Raw genomic sequence first — 21273 nt, 5'->3', positions numbered from 1 at the left:
TAATTTCCAAACTGAACATTAAAGATGTACAAGTTTTCTTTTTCAAAGTATTATTTAAATAAGAATTTTTTAACACAAGTTAAAAAACTAACAGATGAAAAAGCTTCGCTATATCTCCCAAAGAGGAAATAAAAAATAAAGGATATTGATGTTTTAAGATGACATTATGATTTATCTTGAAATTACAATCATCAATATCCCGAACTGCCAATTTTATAAGTAGGCTGCAATTATGTACAGGCATCAAAAGACATTTAGTGATGGACAACGTTGCAAAGGGTCACTGCAGTTGGATACAACATCCTCGATGTTTATACTCATTGTTTCTAGGTCTACAAGAGGAAAATAGACAAGAGTTTGTCATTGAAGTTCCAATGTGAAACAGTTTTTATAAATTAGTCCTCAGATGCTGTTGCCATGCAAACAAGTAAGGGTGAGGGGGAGACGTAGGTCTTTACTTTTACAACGTTTAAGTTGGCATAGAGCTCTCTTAGGTCATCAAAGAGTTCACAAGTCATTTTCGAGCTGATAAGCTGGTGCCAGGAATTGTTATTAAATATAGACTTACACATCAAAGTCATTGTCTTGGTGGGTATTTCATTTGATAACGTTTTTGCTTACAATATGAATTATTAATGTCCTCTCTCTCTCTCTCTCTCTCTCTCTCTCTCTCTCTCTCTCTCTCTCTCTCTCTCTCTCTCTCTCTCCACAATGATCTAGGTTGTCTTTTATTTTATGGAAAGAAGCTGATTTCTGTCAGTTGATAAAGTGCTTGATTCTACGTGAATCTTTTCTTAAATTACTGTGTTCTTAAGACAAAATATGGCTAAATTGATGTTAATGAATTTTTTCCATAAATTACTGTATTCTCAAGTAACGAAATATGGCTAAATTGGTGTTATTAGTTATTTATGCCTCAATAAAAAACTCTTCAACAATACATTAATCACCATACATGCCCTTTTTTCTAATGTGACTTTCATACTATCTTTCCAACCATTTCTATGGCTTGCTCTACAAACAGTTCTGAAATATATAGTCTCACTAATCTTTAGTCTTCCATTCTCTCCACATGATCATAACACCTCAAAATACTTAACGGAGATAAAATTTTTCCTCTTTGTTTACCTTTTCACAACTCGTATCTCCACTTTTTCACCCAATAAGTGTATATATATATATATATATATATATATATATATATATATATATATATGTATATGTATATGTATATATATATATATATATATATATATATATATATATATATATATATATATATATATATACACACACGCACACTAGTGTACCCTAGCCGTCAAAAATTATATCTAAATATTTAGATAGATATGCACAAATGTATATAATATACAAATGTATAATATATATATATATATATATGTATATATATATATATATATATATATATATATATATATATGTATATATATATATATATATTTATATATATATATATATATATATATATATATATATATATTTATATATATATATATATATATATATATATATATATATATGTATATATATATTTATATATATATATTTATATATATATATATATATATATATATATATATATATATATATATATATATATTTTATAAAATTCATCTAGAAAACTATATTAATTTTCTTTTCACATTTTCCAGGTATTTTCATTTCACCAAAAGGCGTCTTACAAGAAACTGGAAGTGTTGGAATGAGCCTGGTTGTTTGGGTGCTCTGTGGTATCCTGTCCATGATTGGTGCTCTTTGTTACGCAGAGCTTGGCACTAGCATACCAAAGTCAGGGGGTGATTATGCATACATCAATACTGCATTCGGTTCCTTACCATCATTTTTGTTTTTATGGGATGCCAACCTTATCTTCGTGTAAGTATAACTCGTTGCATAGATTTGTTTAATTTATAAATAACAAACTAATTTTGATTGATTAATAAATAATTTTTAATGGGTTGTCTCATTGTATCACATATATCAATTTTGGTGTTTGCAAATCTTGCTCTGCTAAGGAGCTTCATTTCTTATCGATGTTAGTATTTCATGAATCATATGGCTCAGTTTGTAATGTAAAGTCTTAAATGTATCATGTTTTACAGGCCAACCACCAATGCCATCATGGGTCTTACATTTGCAAAATATGTGATACAGCCTTTCTTCCCCGATTGTGTCATGCCAAATTCGGCAATTAGACTTATAGCTGGTCTTGCAATTTGTAAGTACAAAGTACAGTATAAGATAAATATTTAGAAGCAATATGTTTGGTCAGTGAGTTTGATTATATGTTTGTGCATATATATGTATGAAAATTTTTTAATCATGTTAAGCTATTCTGAGATAAAGTTGGAAGATACCATTGAAGGAATTGAAATATTGTACAGTTGGTCACAAGAATTCCTGGTACACCTTGTTGTGAAAAAAGTGCACCCAAACACACCCTTACTGCACTGCAAGTTCCTGTGTTTAGCCACCCCCACACCTCTGCTCTCTCCCTACATTATCTATTTGGTTACTCGCCACGCAGTAAAGGTGTGACAGGGTGCATTTCTTAAGAGCGAGGTTTACGAGAGACTCCCGTGTCCAAGTGTATGTCTATCTAATGTGTTGTAGCTGAGCACTAATTGGTAATGGATAGCAACTGATTAAAATTGATTAATACTGCTTTATTCAGTGTCCACTTCCTGCACTATTCACAAATAATACTAACATCTTACTTCTTTTGTTTGTACTTAATCACCCAAGGATTCCCATTCTTTGCTTGCACTACAACTTCATATTCATTTTCATATTTGCTTTAATGATTTGTCATTTCCTTAAAAGTTTAGTTACTTGTTAAATAACCAATTATAGCATCTTGCTTGTAGGTTATACAACAATTTCACCTCCTTGACATGTTCTTATCTCTTGATTTTTTTTTACCATATTACTTATTAATTTTTCGATAATGTAAAGAACAGAAAGTACTAGCTTACTTGCTCTTCCTTGCCATGCCTTACTTGACTAGAAATTGAAATATCTATTAGAATTAGAACAATTTAACAGCACATTTACGGTACAATACTTTGCTATTTTCCTTAATTTTTACCCTATAGGCTGTTTCTTTATATGGGTATCTGCAGTTATTTCTGAAAGAAGTCTCAAGTACTTTGCCTAAAGACTTAAATAATAGTCTACAACATTTCCTACTGATAGCCTTAAGTTTCGTTAATGGAATTTTAAATAAATAAAAAAAGTCCCCTTAACTTTGTTTTACCCCTTCCAAGACCTATGCACTTATCACAACAGGGGTTTCAACTGTTCTTTCTTCCTCATTCACTCTTGCTGTACATTTCAGACATTTAAAATCTACTCTTTGAATATCTTGTAATCCAGAGATCTTTGTGACACCGGCTGTTACATTCATAGTAGAGTTCACCTCCACATGTTTCCCATATCAACTATGTGGCCACTTTCCTGATTGTACCTTTTCATTTGCTTCTTTTTCAGTCATCACTATCTTTGTTTTGTTTACATTGATTTTCAGTCCTCGTCTCTCCATTCTACTCTTCCACCTTTTAAATGTTACTACTACCGCTTCCCCAAATTCTGCTGTGAAAATAGGTTATATGCATACAGTAGCAGCCAGGACCCTTTTTCTTTTACTTCTTTGTAGCTTCTTTCATTACAATGTTCACAAAATTAGCAAAACCAGTGACCAAACTCCTGTAGTTTCATAGTTTCAGGGTGTTCAGGTTATCTTGGCAGACTTACTGGTCTGGAGAGAGATCAGAGAATTTTACCTCTTATACCAATTATGCCCTAAAAAATGTTCAAGAGCTAGGCTTCTGGATGAACTTTACAAAATCAAGACTATTTCCAGAGAATGTCTTCAAACGGTTTGGCCTTTGCTGCAATATGTCAAAATCCACCCTGGGCTTTTCAAAGGCTTCTCAGGAAACAATATCCATGCACAAGTGTTCAAAGGCAGCTAGAATGGGCTTAGGCATACTCTAGCTTTCTTGAATCATTGACTCGGTACTGAAGATCGGATTAAAAGACCTCACTTGGGTTTGTAGGAGAGCAGCTAGGAATAGGCTGTGGGACAGATGTTCTGTTACCCCTTTGCAGCAAAAGGGTTCCCTTATTCTGGACCTCACCAGCTGCTCTCTTCATGTCGATCCTTTTGATCTCTTCCCTGATATCAATGATTCATCATCACACAGAAGCATTGAATTCTGGCTGTTAGGGTAACTTGGTGAAGACACACATGTTTGGGAAATGGTCCTCTTTAGTTTACAGCATTTTTCATATGTATACTGTATTGGAACTAATGGCGTTCTTCTTGACATTAAAGGAGCTTAATCTAAGATAGAATTCTCACATCAAAATCTTCATTGATAGCCAGACAGCAGTCTGTTATCTCCAAAGAGGGGCATCATGTTCAAGAACCCTGGATGGTGTAATCACTCCAATCATGAAATTCCTTCAGGAGAGAAGTCAGTTTCTCTATCCAGTCCACCTGGTTCCGGACAACTTGTCGAGGCAGATGGCCTTAGACACCATGAATCTCAGACTGGAGCTCCTTGCACAAGAACTTCAAAATTGTTCAAGATCTCCTAGTGACCTGTTTCCCATAGCTGAGGACTGCAAACTTCTGCTCTATGTCGCCTGAAGTGTGGATTTTCATGCAATGGCAAGAGAAGTATTGGAATAAATTGGAACAGATTGTCCTTGATCCATCCATTTCTGTTGAGTTTGATGTTGAAGGTTTTGAAGATGTTATCGGACTTCACAGAGTGAGTAATCCAGGGTTTACACTCCTTCAGCATCTGAGAGTGAAGTCATACTCTCTTTGGCCAGCACAGCTGAATATTACCAGAAAGGAGGGAGTCACAACGCACAGCTTCCTCCTTTATGACCCAGAATCTTCAAGCCTTAATATTCTTGTCTGTTTTTATGGTAGAATTCTTGGCTAGCAACATTACTTAAGTGATGGGTTTTCAGAGGTCTTCCTCAGTCTAGACAATACCAGTCAATAGAAGGCATGGATGGCCTTTGTTAGGGATGGGACTCCTTGCTGGATAACCCTGGGCTTTTTGGCTTACTTTCTGGTCCACATATTTGAAGATATGAAGCTTAGACCCTCAACTATTCTGTCATACAAATCTGCCCTGATAGAATATCTCAAGCAGGCTTTTGACAGGAATTTAGATTCTGACATGCTTCAAAAACGTATTCAGTACTTAGCTTTGCAATAGCTGTCTTTACCAACTCCTCTTATTTCCGGGTCAGTCAATAGTGCTTAATATCTTGGATGAATTAGGTGCAACTACTATTACACTAAAATTGCTCCTTCTGAATGCTGTATTCTAATAGCCTTAACCTCTGAAGCAAGAGTCAGCAAACTTGTGAAGGAAAATTAGATATAACTGAGGCATACTCTTAGTGCAAAAAAAAAAGATGGCATACAATGGTGAAGAAATGGCACGATAGCATTGCCATCTTCCTCATAAGTAGTAATCAGCAGAAGAAATTAGAATGGGAGGTGCTGTGATGGATTCAAGAGAGCCTGAACCCACGGGTCTCCCTTGTACACACATATACACTGGCCCTAGGGCAAAGAAGACAATATTTCTTTGATACATCGTGTTGTATTAGATCCCCTTTCTAGCCTTTATAGGAATGTCCTGGTAAATCACACAGTACCTCCCCAGAAATAGGTTTTTCCTTTGTCAGAATCCCCTTTTTCACTAACCTATGTGCATAAATTTTAGATTCTTTAATTACCGTATATTTTGTCACAGACTATTTTTGTATATTTCATTCTTTATCTTTCAACAGGTTTCTTAACATTTATTAACTGCTGGAATGTGAAAATCACTACAAAGCTCCAAGATTTTTTTATGGTCACGAAAGTTGGCGCAATTCTCCTTGTCATCATTGCTGGAATGGTGCACCTTTCAATGGGTATGTCCTAAGTGTTTATTAGTTTGTTTTAATGCCAACTGGTTAATTGAAGGGGTGCATTAGAATCCTCAAGAATTGCATGCTTTAGGTAACAAGAAAAACAAATAAGGAAAATGGTTATTTGTATGTTTTCAGTTTTACTGTAGTTTGTTATGATACTGTTTTAGTTCATAAAAACCTTCATCTCTTAAAACTTACCAAAACAAAAAATTGCTAATTTAATGGTGTCTGCCCATGCTAAGTGCTACTATCATAAGAATATGAATATCTTAAGAAAATAATTCATGCCAAGGTATAAGCATACCTCCATCTGATTTGTTCATGAAGTTTTAAAAGAAAGGCTTTTTTTACCTGCATTTAGAGGAAAATAAAATTGAGTCACGTTTGAAAGTGTCATATATGTAGGACCACCAAAGAGTGGATTAAAAATGATTGTTTTCCAATTTTCTATCATTTTTTCCTTTATAAACTGTTCAGTCCCACAGTGTATAATTGTTGTAGCAGCAAAGAACATTCTCATTTCATACTAAAGAGTGGGAATGGTGCAAAAAAAAAAATTGTTTCCTGGACTATTAATACAGATGCCATATACTACACTTTATAGTTTCAAGAATTTCCTTCAAGTTTTCCACAGACAAGTTGCGTACTTTGTACGTATACCAAACGCAAAGATCTTGATAATAAACTTTTTCTTTATTTTTTGATGAATGATGGATCTTTACAAGATTTGAATTTGGAGAGTTGAGAATTAGGTGACATAATTTTAAGCAATGGGTATGTGAGGAATCAAACTAGTATTTATGTTATATGTTTGTCATAATATTTATTGTACTCTTTCTGTATCTGATGATTAACATATCCATATACAGTACAGTACTATATTTTGACAATAGTGACAGGTAAACTTTTCTATTTACAAAATGTCTTTAATGATTTTCAGATAATTTTATATATTGTCTTTGATAAAGCATTATCTAAAGTAAGGTTTTTCTTACAGGCAATACGCAGAATTTTGAGAATGCATTTGAAGGCACTTCCAAAGAGCCTGGCCAGATAGCGGTGTCTTTCTACTCTGGTATATTTTCTTATGCAGGCTGGAATTATCTTAATTTCATGACAGAGGAATTACAGAATCCTTTTGTGTAAGTACAGTAATTGTCTTACTATATGTCATTAGTGTAATTGTAAATGATGTACAGTAGTGTTTCCTATAAAATAATGACAATATGCTGTACCCTTAAATACTGTATTATATTTTAATATTTTTATTTTTTTTTCAGAAATTTGCCAAAAGCCATCTTCATATCTTTGCCATTAGTGACGTGTGTTTATGTTCTGGCCAATATAGCTTATTTAGCTGTACTGTCACCAACAGATATGCTAGCATCCGATGCTATTGCTGTGGTGAGTAAAGGTAGCATTCCATGGCTAAATTTCACACAGCAAGAGGGGTTTCTGGCAGTAAATACTCTAAAAAGTCCATTTAGCTGACAAACTTCCAACCTAATTTCACTCTATCACTGCTTATGGAAATGGGGAAAACTTAAAAAAAAAAACACCATTATATTCTCCTATAGCACCTTTTTTTAAATTCAGTCAAAACTGAGACTGATCTATACAAGATCTTTTAGTCTAATTCATTTGGAATTTTTGTTTTATGACCAGTGCTTGTGGAAGTTGAAAGGTTTTGCTATTATCAAATCTTTGCACAACTAGGTAAGCCCAAGGCCTATATCAGACAGCTTGCTCAACGAAACGGTGGACTATGCCCAGTACCGTGTATGTAATGGATTTTATGAGCTGGTCATGGAAATGCTTTTTGCAGCGTGAAATTTTGTTTTTATCATAGTTCTAGATACAGCAATAATTACTGTATAACTGGCTGTTGTAGTTCCTTGTGGTAAACATAACCACTAATGAATAGTAAAATATTAGTTTCCTCCTTTTGGGCACATTTGGATGAAGTTATTAATCTGGGTACAGGTATTATCTCCAATATAATTTTTGCATGATAACATCTAGGCAGGATTTTAAAATTTGTGAATAAATTTCATGTAACACCTTTGGGTTACTTATGATGTTTATGACAGTATTTTACCCTTTAACCATTTGTTTCTTTTCACAACCTACGTTTAGATTACAGTACTTCAAACTTCTCTTTCCACCCTGTGTCACTGCATAGGGATAAATTTCCCAATTTCTCTTCATGTCATATATTTTCTGTATTTTGATAATGGTAAAATTTTGTTTTGTTTTTATTTGGGAGAGACTGCTTTATTTCTAATCCTTTTAGAATTAAAGTTATAGAAACTTTTGGGACTAATATGCTGTCTAGGCTAGAACAGAGAACCCAATACGACATAAATACCAAAGAAATATAGTCCCCCTGCTCTAGGGCCCATTGTATCAATGTGTAAAAGGGAGACCTTTGAGTTTAGGCATTATTAAACTTTACATGGCAACTCCAATGCTGAAGTAGTCTGGCTATCGATGATGTGTCATCATTGAGAATCATTACTACAGCTGGAGACAGTATTATCTGTGCACCAACTTGTGCCAGCAGCCATCTTCCAACCAATTATCAAACCAATAGTATGCGTCTTATTTTATTTCTTGTGAAGTAAGGAGTCTTTGTCTACTGTTAAGTAAAAGGAATAAAGTTATGATCAGTTATCCACTATTCTTAACATAGCATCAACATAATTAGGGTTAATTTTATGTTCAACTTTGCCGTTGAGAGTTTGTTGTGGTTGTTTTCGCATTAGATTCTCATGGAGGAATTAGCCTTCACTCCCAGCTTTCTTGACAAACTGTACGTGTTTAGATTGTTTTGTATCACCTTTTCTAGTTATAATCTGGTATACGGTACCTTTCTGTTTAAAATAATTTCATAGACTAATTCCTTGCTGTAAAATATATTAACTTGCATAACTTAGTAAACTTTCTTTTTTTCATAACTGTTCATTCAGTTGCTGGCATATTTTGTCTTTTAACCCCAGTTATCATGATTAGCTTGGAAGTGACTATATACAGTAATGGTCATGAAATTATATAGGGGTTTTAGTTTAGCCTTATTGCTAGCGTAGCTTCAGCTTGCATATTCTAGCCGATTTTACGACTGGTTATTCTATTAATAACAGTTGTATAATTAGTAATTTTCAGTAGTTAACTGCTGAAAAACTTCAGAAAAATCCCGGGCAGGCTATTTCAGTCTATCTAAGAAAGATGCCCTCAAAAGAAGAATGATTCTCAAGCTATCTTTAGTCAACAGTCTCAGATGTGATGTACAGTGAACCCTCGCTACTTCGCGGTTCGACAATCGCGGATTCACCACTTCGCGGGGTTTTCCCATAACCCATATATATATACATATCGCGGATTTTCCGGAAAATTCGAAAATACCGCGAAATCTGAAGACAACCAAATACGATATTTTGTTACCTGTAATTCCATTAATACTGTAATTAGTAATATCTGCTCTTACTGATTGTTCATTGCATTACATATGATATATAATTCAGCACAGAAAGAAATAAAACACGAAAAGAGAATGTGATCATACGATAATTCAGTACGTAGTAAAATTAAATCGAACATGAAACGCAAATCAGATGCAGTCATACCATATTAGAATGGTGTGTACTGTAATGGATGTGCTTCTTTTCCATGAATCTTTTGTATGTATACGTACGTAGTACAGTACTGCATCCAATAATATTCTTTGTTGCAAAAATCACATTTCGAATACTGTAAGCGTACGAGAGAGAGAGAGAGAGAGAGAGAGAGAGAGAGAGAGAGAGAGAGAGAGAGAGAGAGAGAGAGAGAGAGAGGCGTAAAATAGCGTACGTAAATTTTTATTATTATTGTTATTATTATTATTATTGTTGTTGTTGTTAATAAAATTATTATTGTTATTATTATTATCATTATTATTATTATTATTATTACTGTACAGTATTATTATCATTATTTATTATTATTACGGTATTGTACTTAATCTACGTACGTTCATTATGCGCGGGGCATCTTCTATGAGTAACCAACGCATCATAGTACTGTAAGACGGGTTGTGATTGGTTCAAGCGCTGATAGATGACGAATCAAAACTCAAGTTTTGTTATCTAGCCTGTGATTGGTGTTTTGCCCGCATCTTCTACCCGCAGCATCAAAGTTCTCGCGGGGCTGGATCGTTCACTTTCTCTTTCCGCGTATTGCTGAGTAGACGTTCTTAAGTTTGTGAAGTTTAATCTGTGCTGTGTGCGACTGTTTTAAGTTGAACTTTTTGTTGAACTTTCTGTTAAATCCTACTGTACAATGCCTCCCAAGCGTTCTGCTTCTAGTAAGGCTGGTAGTGAGCCTAAACGCCACCGAAGGATGATGACGATAGCTGAGAAGATTACGCTTCTCGACATGTTAAAAGATGGTAGAAGTTACGCGGCCGCCGGCCGCCATTTTGGCATCAACGAATCCACCGTTCGCTATATCAAAAAGGACGAGGCGAACATTAGAAAGACTGCTGCAATCACCTTTAGCAGATCAGCGAAGCGAGTCGTTACAACGCGTAATAAAACGATCGTACGCATGGAAGGTGCTTTAGCTGTGTGGATTGCCGACTGCCGGAAGAAGAACATAGCGTTGGATACGAACACCATCCAAACAAAGGCTTTGAGCTTATATGAGAATTTTGCTGCAAAGGAACCTAAAGACGACGACGGCAACCATGCTGAAGATGATGATGATGCAGATGATCCTCAACCAGGGACATCCACTGATTCCCAGCCTCAGAAACGTTTTTCCGCAAGCAAAGGATGGTTCGCGAAGTTTCAGAAACGCTTCGCCCTGAAAAGCGTTTTCCTGCATGGGGAGTCTGCTTCCGCTGACACTGCCGCTGCTGAAACTTACGTGAACCAGACTTTCAAGAACATTATCGCTGAAGGTGGATACAAGCCGGAACAAGTGTTTAATATGGATGAAACCGGCTTGTTTTGGAAGAGAATGCCGTCGCGAACTTTCCTGTTCAAAGAGGAAGCCAAAGCCTCTGGCTTTAAGGCATTCAAGGATCGCGTTACCCTCGTGATGTGTGGCAATGCTGCTGGATTTTTGTTAAAGCCGGGGCTTATTTATAAGTCGAAAAATCCTCGCGCTTTGAAAAATAAAAATAAGAATCTCCTTCCCGTGTACTGGATGCATAATCAAAAAGCATGGATTACGAAGATGCTGACCTCCAACTGGTTCCACCAGTGTTTCATCCCGCAAGTCCATGAATATCTCTTAGAGAAGGGCTTGCCATTCAAGATCCTTCTTATGGATAACGCTGGTGGACACGCAACTGACCTGTCGCGTGAGGGCGTTCAGGTTGAGTTCCTGCCACCCAACACCACGTCATTAATTCAACCGATGGACCAGGGGGTTATCAGGGCGTTCAAGGCCCTCTACACGAAGAATACCTTGGCGGACCTCGTTGCGTGTGTGGATGCTGCCCAAGATGACGAGGATGAAGACTTCAACTTGAAGGCGTACTGGCGGCAGTACACCATAGCCACGTGCCTGCAGAATATTCAAAAGGCACTTCAAGAGATGAAACCTGCAACCGTGAATGCGAGCTGGAAGAAGCTGTGGCCCGATATTGTTTACGACGACAAGGGATTTACTCCGTCGGAAATCCAACACTCTGCAATACGGAAATCTGTGCAGTTGGCTGCCATAATTGGAGGTGACGGGTTTGGCGACATGACGACTGAAGACGTCGACGAGTTGTTGGACTGCCATTCCCAGCCCCTAACTGACGCAGACCTCGAAGACCTGACGAAATCGGCAAGTGAGGAAGAGAGTGAGGGTACCCAGGAAGAGACCCAAGAAAATGTCGAAGAAACGGGCTTAACATTAGAACGGCTTGCCAAGTTCTGCAACCATATGAAGGAGGCGAAAGAAATGTTACAAGAGTGGGACGAGGATATGGTTCGCTCGATGCAATTCTGCAACAAGATCGATGAAGACATGACTCCCTACAAAATGCTCTTGGATCGAAAAAAGAAGCAGCGGCAACAACTTCCGATCACAATGTTCTTCCAGCCTCGCAAAAAAGAGCCAGTTCCTCCTGCTAGTACGCCTTCGGAAGAAATTGAAGAAGTTTCCCAGGAAGAAGTTGAAGAGGTGTCCCAGGAAAAGACACCTCCGTCTGAAGAGACGTAAAATACTATCATTGACTGCACAGTAGAACACATCATCAGCTTCATCATCATCATTTCTACTGTGCAGCAAATTCATCGCCATCACCATTCAAGTTTTTCTTCAACTTCTTTTGTGGTGAGTACAGTAACAATCTTTATTTTTTACTTTAACCTGTTTTATAGTTTAGTAATGTACGTACTGTATGCATTAAGTTAAAGGGAAGGTTTTAAAAGTCTACATGTTGTAACCTATCATATTTTTTTTGTTTAAAATTTACATTTACGTACGTAAAACAATCTCTCTCTCTCTCTCTCTCTCTCTCTCTCTCTCTCTCTCTCTCTCTCTCTCTCTCTCTCTCTCTCTCTCTCAAATTGTTTTCCTGCTTTGCTACGTACAAGTACTGTATAATTTATATTTGTAAGGTAACATATTTTGTAAATGCTTTTACTGTAAATACTGTATGTACTGTATCATTATTTATCACTATCATCATGCGCGTTAAATGCCTTGTTTGTTCTGAGCGTGGTTGTTTACTGAGCGTACACGCCGTCGTTTCAGGCGGCGTCATAAAGAAAAAGATTTCATTTGGAAGTCCTAAGAAAAATACGTAAACTAAAACATTGGTAATAAAAAAATCAACATACAGTACTGTATAATCAATATAATCGATGCAAAAACTAACCTATACATATATGTGTACACTAAATGAGTTTGTTTCTTCATTATGATCAGAGATGAACGTAAACAAAACATTGGTTGCCATTTTTTATCGTGCTTTTTAGGTGTTTAGGAAACGCATGATATAAAATCGCCTTTAATATTTGTGCCTGTTTTAGTTTAGGGTGCTGTAGTACATGCATTAAGTGTTCTGTACATTAAAGGGTGGTTTGTTAACAGTACTACGTACAAGGGAAGGTTTTAAAAGTCCGAATATACATGTTAAATAAATAGGTAAATATGCTGTCACTACTTCGCGGATTTTCACCTATCGCGCCCGCGTCTGGAACCTATCTACCGCGATAAACGAGGGTTCACTGTATTCAAAAGGACGACTATCATGTATGTCTGCCAATTACTACACCAAAGGCTTAGACATGTACTACGACTCTAGAAGATGCTTATTGGCATGCCCTTCCCCTTCCGACCTTACATAGGGGTTTTGGCTCAGGAAGGGCACATACAGGCTCAGCGTGATGTCTTTTGTCTCGGGATTGCCCTAAGAATGTTCACAAAACTAGCAAAGGCAGTGATCAAACTGCGATTGCAGGGACCTCAGGTCATTGTCTTTTTAGCGACTGCCTGATTTGGGAAGAGATGTAGGAATTATCCCCAAAAATCCCTGCAGTATCTTGGTCTCTGGATCAAGTGCTCAAGTTTTTAGGAAGTTTTGAAAACTCAAAATCCCTTAAAGAATTATTACAAAAATCAATACTTTTGATAACTTTAGCCTCAGGATTAAGAGACGTGAGCTTGCTGCCTTTCAGAGAGGTCAGGAGATTATTACCATCATTCCAGGTCGTCTCTTGTTTTTAGCCAAAAATGAAAAGCCTTTTCAGAGAGGGATGAGACTCTTCAAGAGTCTTATCCTAAAATTATACCTGTAGAGATCCCTGACTTCAAAAGGTAGTTTGTTACAAAATACCTAGATCAACAAGTCCTTTCAGCAGGGGCTCTCTTATTCTCATGGCCTCCCTTATTGAAAAAGGTGATACTCTCTCCCTGCCTAAAACCCACAATGTGAGAACAATTGCTTCTTTATTAGCATTCTTTGCTAATATGCAATTTCAGCATCCAGCGCTTTTTGGTTGGTGTGGGCATAGGGTGTTCATTAAACACTACTTTAATGAAATTTACAGTTCAAAATTCATGTTTTGTATTTGGCTGGTTTGTGACCCCAAGAGGAAACCAGAGAGGAAGGACCAGATCATCCAGGTCCTTCAACAGAAGGATGGCAGACATCCAGTCTTTCTCAGGAGTTTTCCTTTATGAGGCAAGTGTCAGACTTGTTAGTTTTTCTTTTTATGGTTAAATTGCTTGGTAGTTGCTAACGTTTGTCCTTGATGGTACACGAATCTACTCGGTTATTATTCTGATATTAGTCTATGGATACCAAACAGCACATTAACCCAAGAAGATGGTTTTAACGAAGGACCTATTTTTGTGTAGGTGTTGTGTGGTGTTTAAGGCCCACCCTCCTCCCTAACCATGTTCAGGAGGATGGGATAATTGATTCTCACTTTGAGTTTGAATGATGGCGGTTGGGTGCAAGTTGGTGCGCAGATAGCATCGTTTCCAGCAGTAGTGCTGGTTCTCGGTGATGCGTAATCGACATCTAGATGATTTTAGCATTGGAGGTGTTGTGTCAAGTTCAATAGTACCTGAACTTGAGGGTCTCCCTTATACACACTGAGTCTGCTTTGCACATTGATTCACTGCCCCTAAAGCAGAGCAGACAGTATTTCTTTGACACAGTATTCATGTCATGTGGGAATCTCTGTTTAAGCTTTCTACAAGAAAGTCCTTGGCAACCACACAGCCACTTCCCAAAAATAGATTTTTCATTTGTCAAAGCCACTTTATGCGAAGTTAACCATTATTTCTTCCCCTATCTGTTAAGTTGCCTTATTCAATTTTTTTGCTAGTGGTAGGTTACAATCTAACTAAGAAAGAGATATTTCCCTTTTCTCATTAAAGAGGCTATGTAACACCTATTTAACTGCTTCTCCTCACCTGTTATTCACAGACGGTAACCAATTACATAGTTACTTAAAGTTTTGTTATATTTTCCTTTTATGCATCTTTACCACTGTTGTTTTTATTCTTATACGATAATTCATATTTCATTGGGTTAATCTAGGAAATTTATACTTTTTTCCCATGTCCCTTTTAGGCTGTAGCTGAGTAGGATCATTTAGGTATAATTAGAGACACAACTGCAGTACTTGTGCAAGGATAAACTTGGGGAAATTTACTTTTTCCGTGTACAGTAGTGTATTGCATTTTATAACCTGTAATATAGTGAGGATGCTAATATAATTTGGTAAGATAAAGACGTAATACTTGTATGTTTAATTAATAATGACTGTGCACCAAAGATATTACCAAGCGATGCACAAGACAGCACAGGTGTGAGATAAATGTATTTTATGGTAATAATGTTAGAGACAAAACTGCTTTCAACCATGTTACAGTATATTCTACTTAGGCTATTTTAAAAAGATTTGCTATACGTACTTAGCTCAGGCAACATACCCTGTACTAGATCCAAGGTTTGTTTTTAATCATAAACATTTATTTTCTAGACATTTGCTGATCAGCTAGTGTCGTATGGAAGTTGGGTGATGCCTCTTCTTGTTGCCCTCTCAGCCTTGGGTGGCCTATCTGTTCACATTATGACATCATCAAGGTAAGTAAAATATATTGGCGGAAAATTAGGGCAAATATAGTTTTTTGTGAAAATTATCACAGACAAATAACCACTTACATTCAGTTGTGATATACTGTACTATATTTTCAATTTTGTAAGTTCTTAAAGCTATGTATTCTATAGTGGAATCTAATATAGTGCATACCTGTAATTATTCATTAAATACCATGTCATACTTTTATTGCCTATGTTTGCAGATTATGTTTTGTTGGCGCCAGACAAGGGCATTTCCCTGACTGTTTGGCTCTGATCAATTATAAATGCAATACACCTACTTCATCTCTAGTTTTCTTGGTGAGTACATTTGTTCAAAGTCTTTAGCCATTTTTAGGGTATTTGCTGAAATCAATATGCAGTAGATGACATTTGAGTAATGGAAAAAATAAAGGTATTAGTAATGACAAATCTTAACATATGTAATGGACAAAATCTTATGAAGTACATTATTTGTAGTGATGGAACTTTATGAACAGAAAAAATAGAGGTATCTGTTAAGACAAAACTAAACAGAAATCATTTATTTCAGGGTGTTCTGTCTCTTGCTTACTTGTGCACAACAGACATTTATAGTTTGATTGAATATGCTAGCTTTGTTGAGAGTATGTTCATTCTCTTGAGTATTGCTGGTCTTCTGTACCTACGGTGGAAAAGACCAGAAATGGATAGACCTATCAAGGTGTGTATATAAAATATTAATTTTGCTTCTATTTCAATCAGACATGTTATTGATTGCCCCATATTCAAATGCATTATCATGATTTATTCAAACTAGACTGCCAAAATTACCAAGTTTCTAGACACTTAAAAGAGTTCTAAGAATGCATTTGTTAATTGAAGAGTAAAGGAGGCATATTTTGTAGCAGACAGGAAAAGAAATTAATAAGCAATATCCGTACTGAGTCAGAAAATTTAATCACTACTCTTTGTAGGAAGAAAATATGTTCTGCATTACTATTTATAGTAACTCAGTTATATATATGTGAATTTCTCATTCTTTTCTCTTTTTCAGATCAATATCATCATTCCAATCCTGTTTCTGTTAATATGTGGATTCTTGGTGTTCCTTCCACTCTACGTGAGACCTTATGAAGTTGGAATGGGCATCCTCATAACGGCTTCTGGTATACCTGCATACTTCCTCTTTATATATTGGGAAAACAAACCAGCTTTTGTCCAGAGAGCACTTAGTAAGTAACTTTTATTTCTTTAACATCATGTGCCCATATAATTAACTTTTCTTGCTTTGACATCACATGCCAATAGAGTGTATTGAACTTTTAATTGAATACTATACAATACTAATGAATTTTCTTTATATGGTATTAATGAAATTAAATTCTTTCTATCCCTTCCCAGGAGGTCTGACATGTTTCACCCAGTTATTGTTCCACTCGGTGAAAGGTGAATGAACTAGAAAGTCTATTGTTTTAAGGGTTTTTATACAATACTTTTGATATGTACATTCTGTAAATAGATTAAGAATGCTATTTGTAAAATTGGTAATATTTCACAAAACAGATTTAATTTGGCTCCAATAATTTATATTTTGCTCAGTAATCATGACATTACTACCTAAATGTTGAGTAGAATTAGATTCTGTGAATGTATTTATTGCACATCCATATCTAAATGCGTGAGAGGTTGTTTTTAAATGTGTTGAACATAAGTTGCCATACCAAAGGCTTTGATTCTTGTAATAAGTGTATATATTTTTATAGACATTTACCCTTGCAATATGGGGTTTACTCTTTAATTTAGCTACGGACAGCAACTTCATCCCAGCACATCTGCTAATCTTGAGGACCAGGTTTTTAATCTGGTAACTCATGTCATGAATGATCTTGTAAAGCTCATTATTACCTGTTCATAAAAGTAATGAGTTTTGCAAAAGAATACTGTTACTAATACAATCTAATAAATGTGCCAAAGGAAATTATGAATGTATCGAGAACCTATGTGATATACTCAACCTTATAATCCTTTGAAATATTTCAATATTTTGAGCAACCTATCACTATAAAAAATTTTATGCTGTCCCTTTCCCAAATTATTTGGGATTGTGGGAATTTTGATAAATTCCTTTCAGGATCTATTTATATTTTGTCACAGGTAATGAGTATTGTCACTTTGAATGCTGAATTACATTGTATTAATGGAAAGTAGTGGATAAGTGTATTCCAAGTGCAGACTTATTTACCATGGTAATTTCTGCTATTACCTTTATTGTGATGTGGCAAAATTGTAAGCAGTAAATGAAACAGCACCACGAGACATTTACGTGTATTTGACAAACTTAATAGGCACAATATGATAAAAAAAAAAAACTTCCCACAGGATAGAAAGTAAATGGCTAGGGAAGTTCAGCTCATGGAGGTAAAATACTGTTAATTACATTTCTACCAGAAAATTTCTTAAACTATTTTTTAATTGTCCTAAGGAATCTGCCAAAAAGTATAACACCCTTTTCAAAGCGATTGGAGTATTCAAGAATTTAATTTTGTTTTGCATTGTTGAGTGTGCTTTTTGAAAACCAAGGTACTGTAATTAGAAGAAACTGACATTTGGCATAAGTATTTGAAGTACAGTCAAATTGATCAGTGTTTGCAGTAAATAAAAACTGCTTATAAAATAAATACATATAAAATCTAAGATGATTGTTCATGCTAAAACTTTAGTGTTCATTATTCTCTTAATATCTTGTAAAACATTTGAAATTAGGATTATTCTCAAAACCTGTGCATATACTTTATTTCTTATTGCTAAAAAAATCAACTGGCTTATGGAACAGAATGCATTTTATGTGCAGGTCACTAGCTTATTTTAAATGCATACCATAAATGTAAAATATGTAATTCATGTTGAATATGCATATAATCTCTAAATTGACTTTTTTTTTTTTCTTGAATATCTTCCAAATATTCACAAGGATAAAAGGTGCTGAAATCTTTGCTGTTTATTGCAGTTACAATACTTGCTGGAATTATCTTCCTAAGAGAAGAAATTCCATATTCTTTCCTGACCTAAATTCTTGAACATTCTTTCAGTTTGACTAGTGGTATTTAAATCTCTCAAGTACTTGGTATTGTTAGCGTGAGCAAGATTTTACAAAAATTGTCACAAATCAATCAGTTGGTCCTCTGCTACCATAAAATAAAATGCATGGAAATTTCATATTGGTGAAAGATTTATTTTTTTTTTACTTGTAATTTTATGATAGGTGATACTGATCATTGCTAGATGCCATGCGAACCTCTTGTGATACATTCTTTAATTAAGAAAATGGAGAAAAGCCTTGTCTTTTTATATATGTTTAACAAAGGGCTTTGTTAAAAGTCAGTAAGTTGGTTTGTCCTTTTTCTTCAATTTAAGATCACTGTTTATGAACTACTGTTGAAAGCTGTGTAATGTATACTTGTGCGTGTGTGATTTTTATCTAGCTGTAAATAATAGTGGAGTGCTTTACATAGAAATTTGCAATTGATTGTAAATTATAAAATGTGTTTTACACTATTTACAGAAACATGCCTAAGATTTTTCTTCCTTGGGAAGAGTTATGGAGTTTTATATTTTTAACTCATGTTTTTGTAAAAGGTATGTAATAAGACTGGAAAATCAATGCATCTGTGATAAGATAAATAAGGATTCCACAGGACTCCCAGCTACGTTCTGTATAAATAAAGAATTTTACCTATGATTTATAGGCATTTTAAAATCTTTGATGTGGTTAAACTACTTTATAACACCTAATTAATGATAGGCATCTCAGAATTTTACCAGAATTCTTGCATTAAGTATAAATAATTTATTAAAATTTCATATCTAATGCAATGCTTACCATCTACTCTAAATTGATTTGTAATACCCTGTAAATTCATCGGAAGGGAGGAAAAGAATCATAAGATATGATGAGAAATATTCTTTGTTAATTTTTGCCTTAATAAATCCTATATCTGCTGAAAACTGAACAATTCTAAGGAGTGCAAAATGTTTTGTCTCCTTTACTGCTAAGTTTGCCTTTTAGCATATGTTATTGCTATATACTGTAGTTTAACCAGACCACATTTCTAAATGCAAAAGCTGGGCTAATATGCCTTTTTAATAAGAGCTGCACATTAGAGCAGGATAAAGAAATTGCTGAAACTAATTGGCAGAAATATTATAGCTACAAACTAAAGAGATTGAATGCTGTTTAGATGCTTTAAAAAGCTTTCATCACAGGGAATGATATCCATAAGTAGGATGAGTTTGTGGCAAAATACTTTCTTTTATAACTAATATTTGTCAAATATAGTTATGGAAAAGCTTCAATCTTTAATGTGGCTCATGTTGTTCTAGTCTAATATTAAAGTTTTAGGCAACATGTTTTAAAGAAATTTTAAATGAATACTGTACAATTATTTCTACTGGAATTTTTTATGCATATTTAGTTGCAGTATATACTAATATAATTGTCCTGGTTCGATTTTGAATTATTGTATTATATTTTTGAAAAATTTCTTTTAATGTAGTTCTTTTTTATTGCATTTATGGAATATATTTCAAGAACCAGGTGACAATTTCTATATGTATGGCTTTCTAAACTTTACCAAAGCTTAGAGCCACTGATACTGTATTTGCTAAATTACATTTTATAGAATATGAATAAAAGTAATTTAACCTGATCACTAGGTCATATTCTTTAAACTATTATAAATTGACCAAAAGAATCATTCTAAAATGAAAGATAAACTGGAGAAAGTTGAATAAAAGCCAGGCAGCTTGGTGGGATGACCAAATTGGGAATAAAGAATACTGCAGAGACCTTTTAGTACTGCCAAGAATTTCACAAGTACAGTATGCCTCTTCTACATTAACTAATTGTAGCCCTTTTTATGCCCAGCTTTGGAATTCTCTTCCTGCTTCCATTTTCCACCTCATAATCTTTCTTCCTTTTAAAAGGCTGTGTAATTACTTATTTTATCTAGCTCCAACTTTATTCCTGCTCATTTTTTTTTTTTTTTTTTTTTAGTAGACTTGAATATGGCATTAGGTTGCCCATTCCATTGGCGCTTGTTCAAAAATAAAAAGCATAGTTAGTGGGACTCCATACAGAGATTTTTTATCAATATTCTATGGTAAATGTGTACTGTATTTAAAAGAATATCCCCACACCATTTTACCATAATACAGTACTGAATACAAATTGATAAAAAAAAAATAAACACGCTAAGCCCAATTGGTGTATAAGCTTAGAATCACTACTTAACCCATGAAGGTCATATCAAAAGAGGTTTGGGTGGTAAAAAGTAACTAACTTTCAATTACACTTGAGACTTGTATATAAGACCACCACCAATTGTTATCAAAACCTTTCTCAAGCCCTGTCCACACGATCGAGCATGCTCGACGGCCAAACAGTGGTACCAGACCACAATAGTTAGTAAGAAAGAGGGTTAATGACGTCAGAAGCGGAAAAACCACAGACAGGGATCTGGCATCATACAGTGTTGCTAGATCCCTGCCTTTAGTTTTCCCGCTTCTGACGTCATCAACCCTCATTTTCACTAACTATTGGGGCCTGGTATCACTGTTTGCCCGTCAGGCATGCTCGATCGTGTGGACAGGGCTTTACCTATCAAATATTTAAAATACTGTTAGACATTTTTATATTAAATTAGAAAATCTATTGAGAACTTATTTTGAGTAGCTCGCTGCTCAGATGAACG

General features: G+C 35.1%; 1 protein-coding gene across 3 annotated transcripts in view; it reads left to right on the top strand.

Moving 5' to 3' along the window:
- Nucleotides 1–20988, top strand: part of gb (genderblind) — a 67904-nt gene extending 46916 nt beyond the window's left edge. For 2 of the 3 annotated variants that reach the window (XM_068378910.1, XM_068378909.1), the window contains exons 3-12: nt 1674–1896; nt 2124–2239; nt 5845–5970; nt 6968–7112; nt 7251–7374; nt 15444–15547; nt 15766–15862; nt 16095–16244; nt 16578–16755; nt 16925–20988. In XM_068378910.1, the coding sequence (XP_068235011.1) occupies nt 1674–1896; nt 2124–2239; nt 5845–5970; nt 6968–7112; nt 7251–7374; nt 15444–15547; nt 15766–15862; nt 16095–16244; nt 16578–16755; nt 16925–16977 (1316 nt within the window). In that variant the 3' untranslated portion in view covers nt 16978–20988. The remainder of the gene's footprint in view (nt 1–1673; nt 1897–2123; nt 2240–5844; nt 5971–6967; nt 7113–7250; nt 7375–15443; nt 15548–15765; nt 15863–16094; nt 16245–16577; nt 16756–16924) is intronic. The other variant, XM_068378908.1, reaches the window with a different exon arrangement.
- The last annotated feature ends 285 nt before the right edge of the window (nt 20989–21273 follow it).

Source organism: Palaemon carinicauda, chromosome 8 (assembly GCF_036898095.1).
Source record: "Palaemon carinicauda isolate YSFRI2023 chromosome 8, ASM3689809v2, whole genome shotgun sequence".
In the NCBI taxonomy this organism is placed as follows: Eukaryota; Metazoa; Arthropoda; class Malacostraca; order Decapoda; family Palaemonidae; genus Palaemon; species Palaemon carinicauda.
Note: the sequence above shows the minus strand (reverse complement) of the source record. Positions and strands in the feature narration are given on the sequence as shown.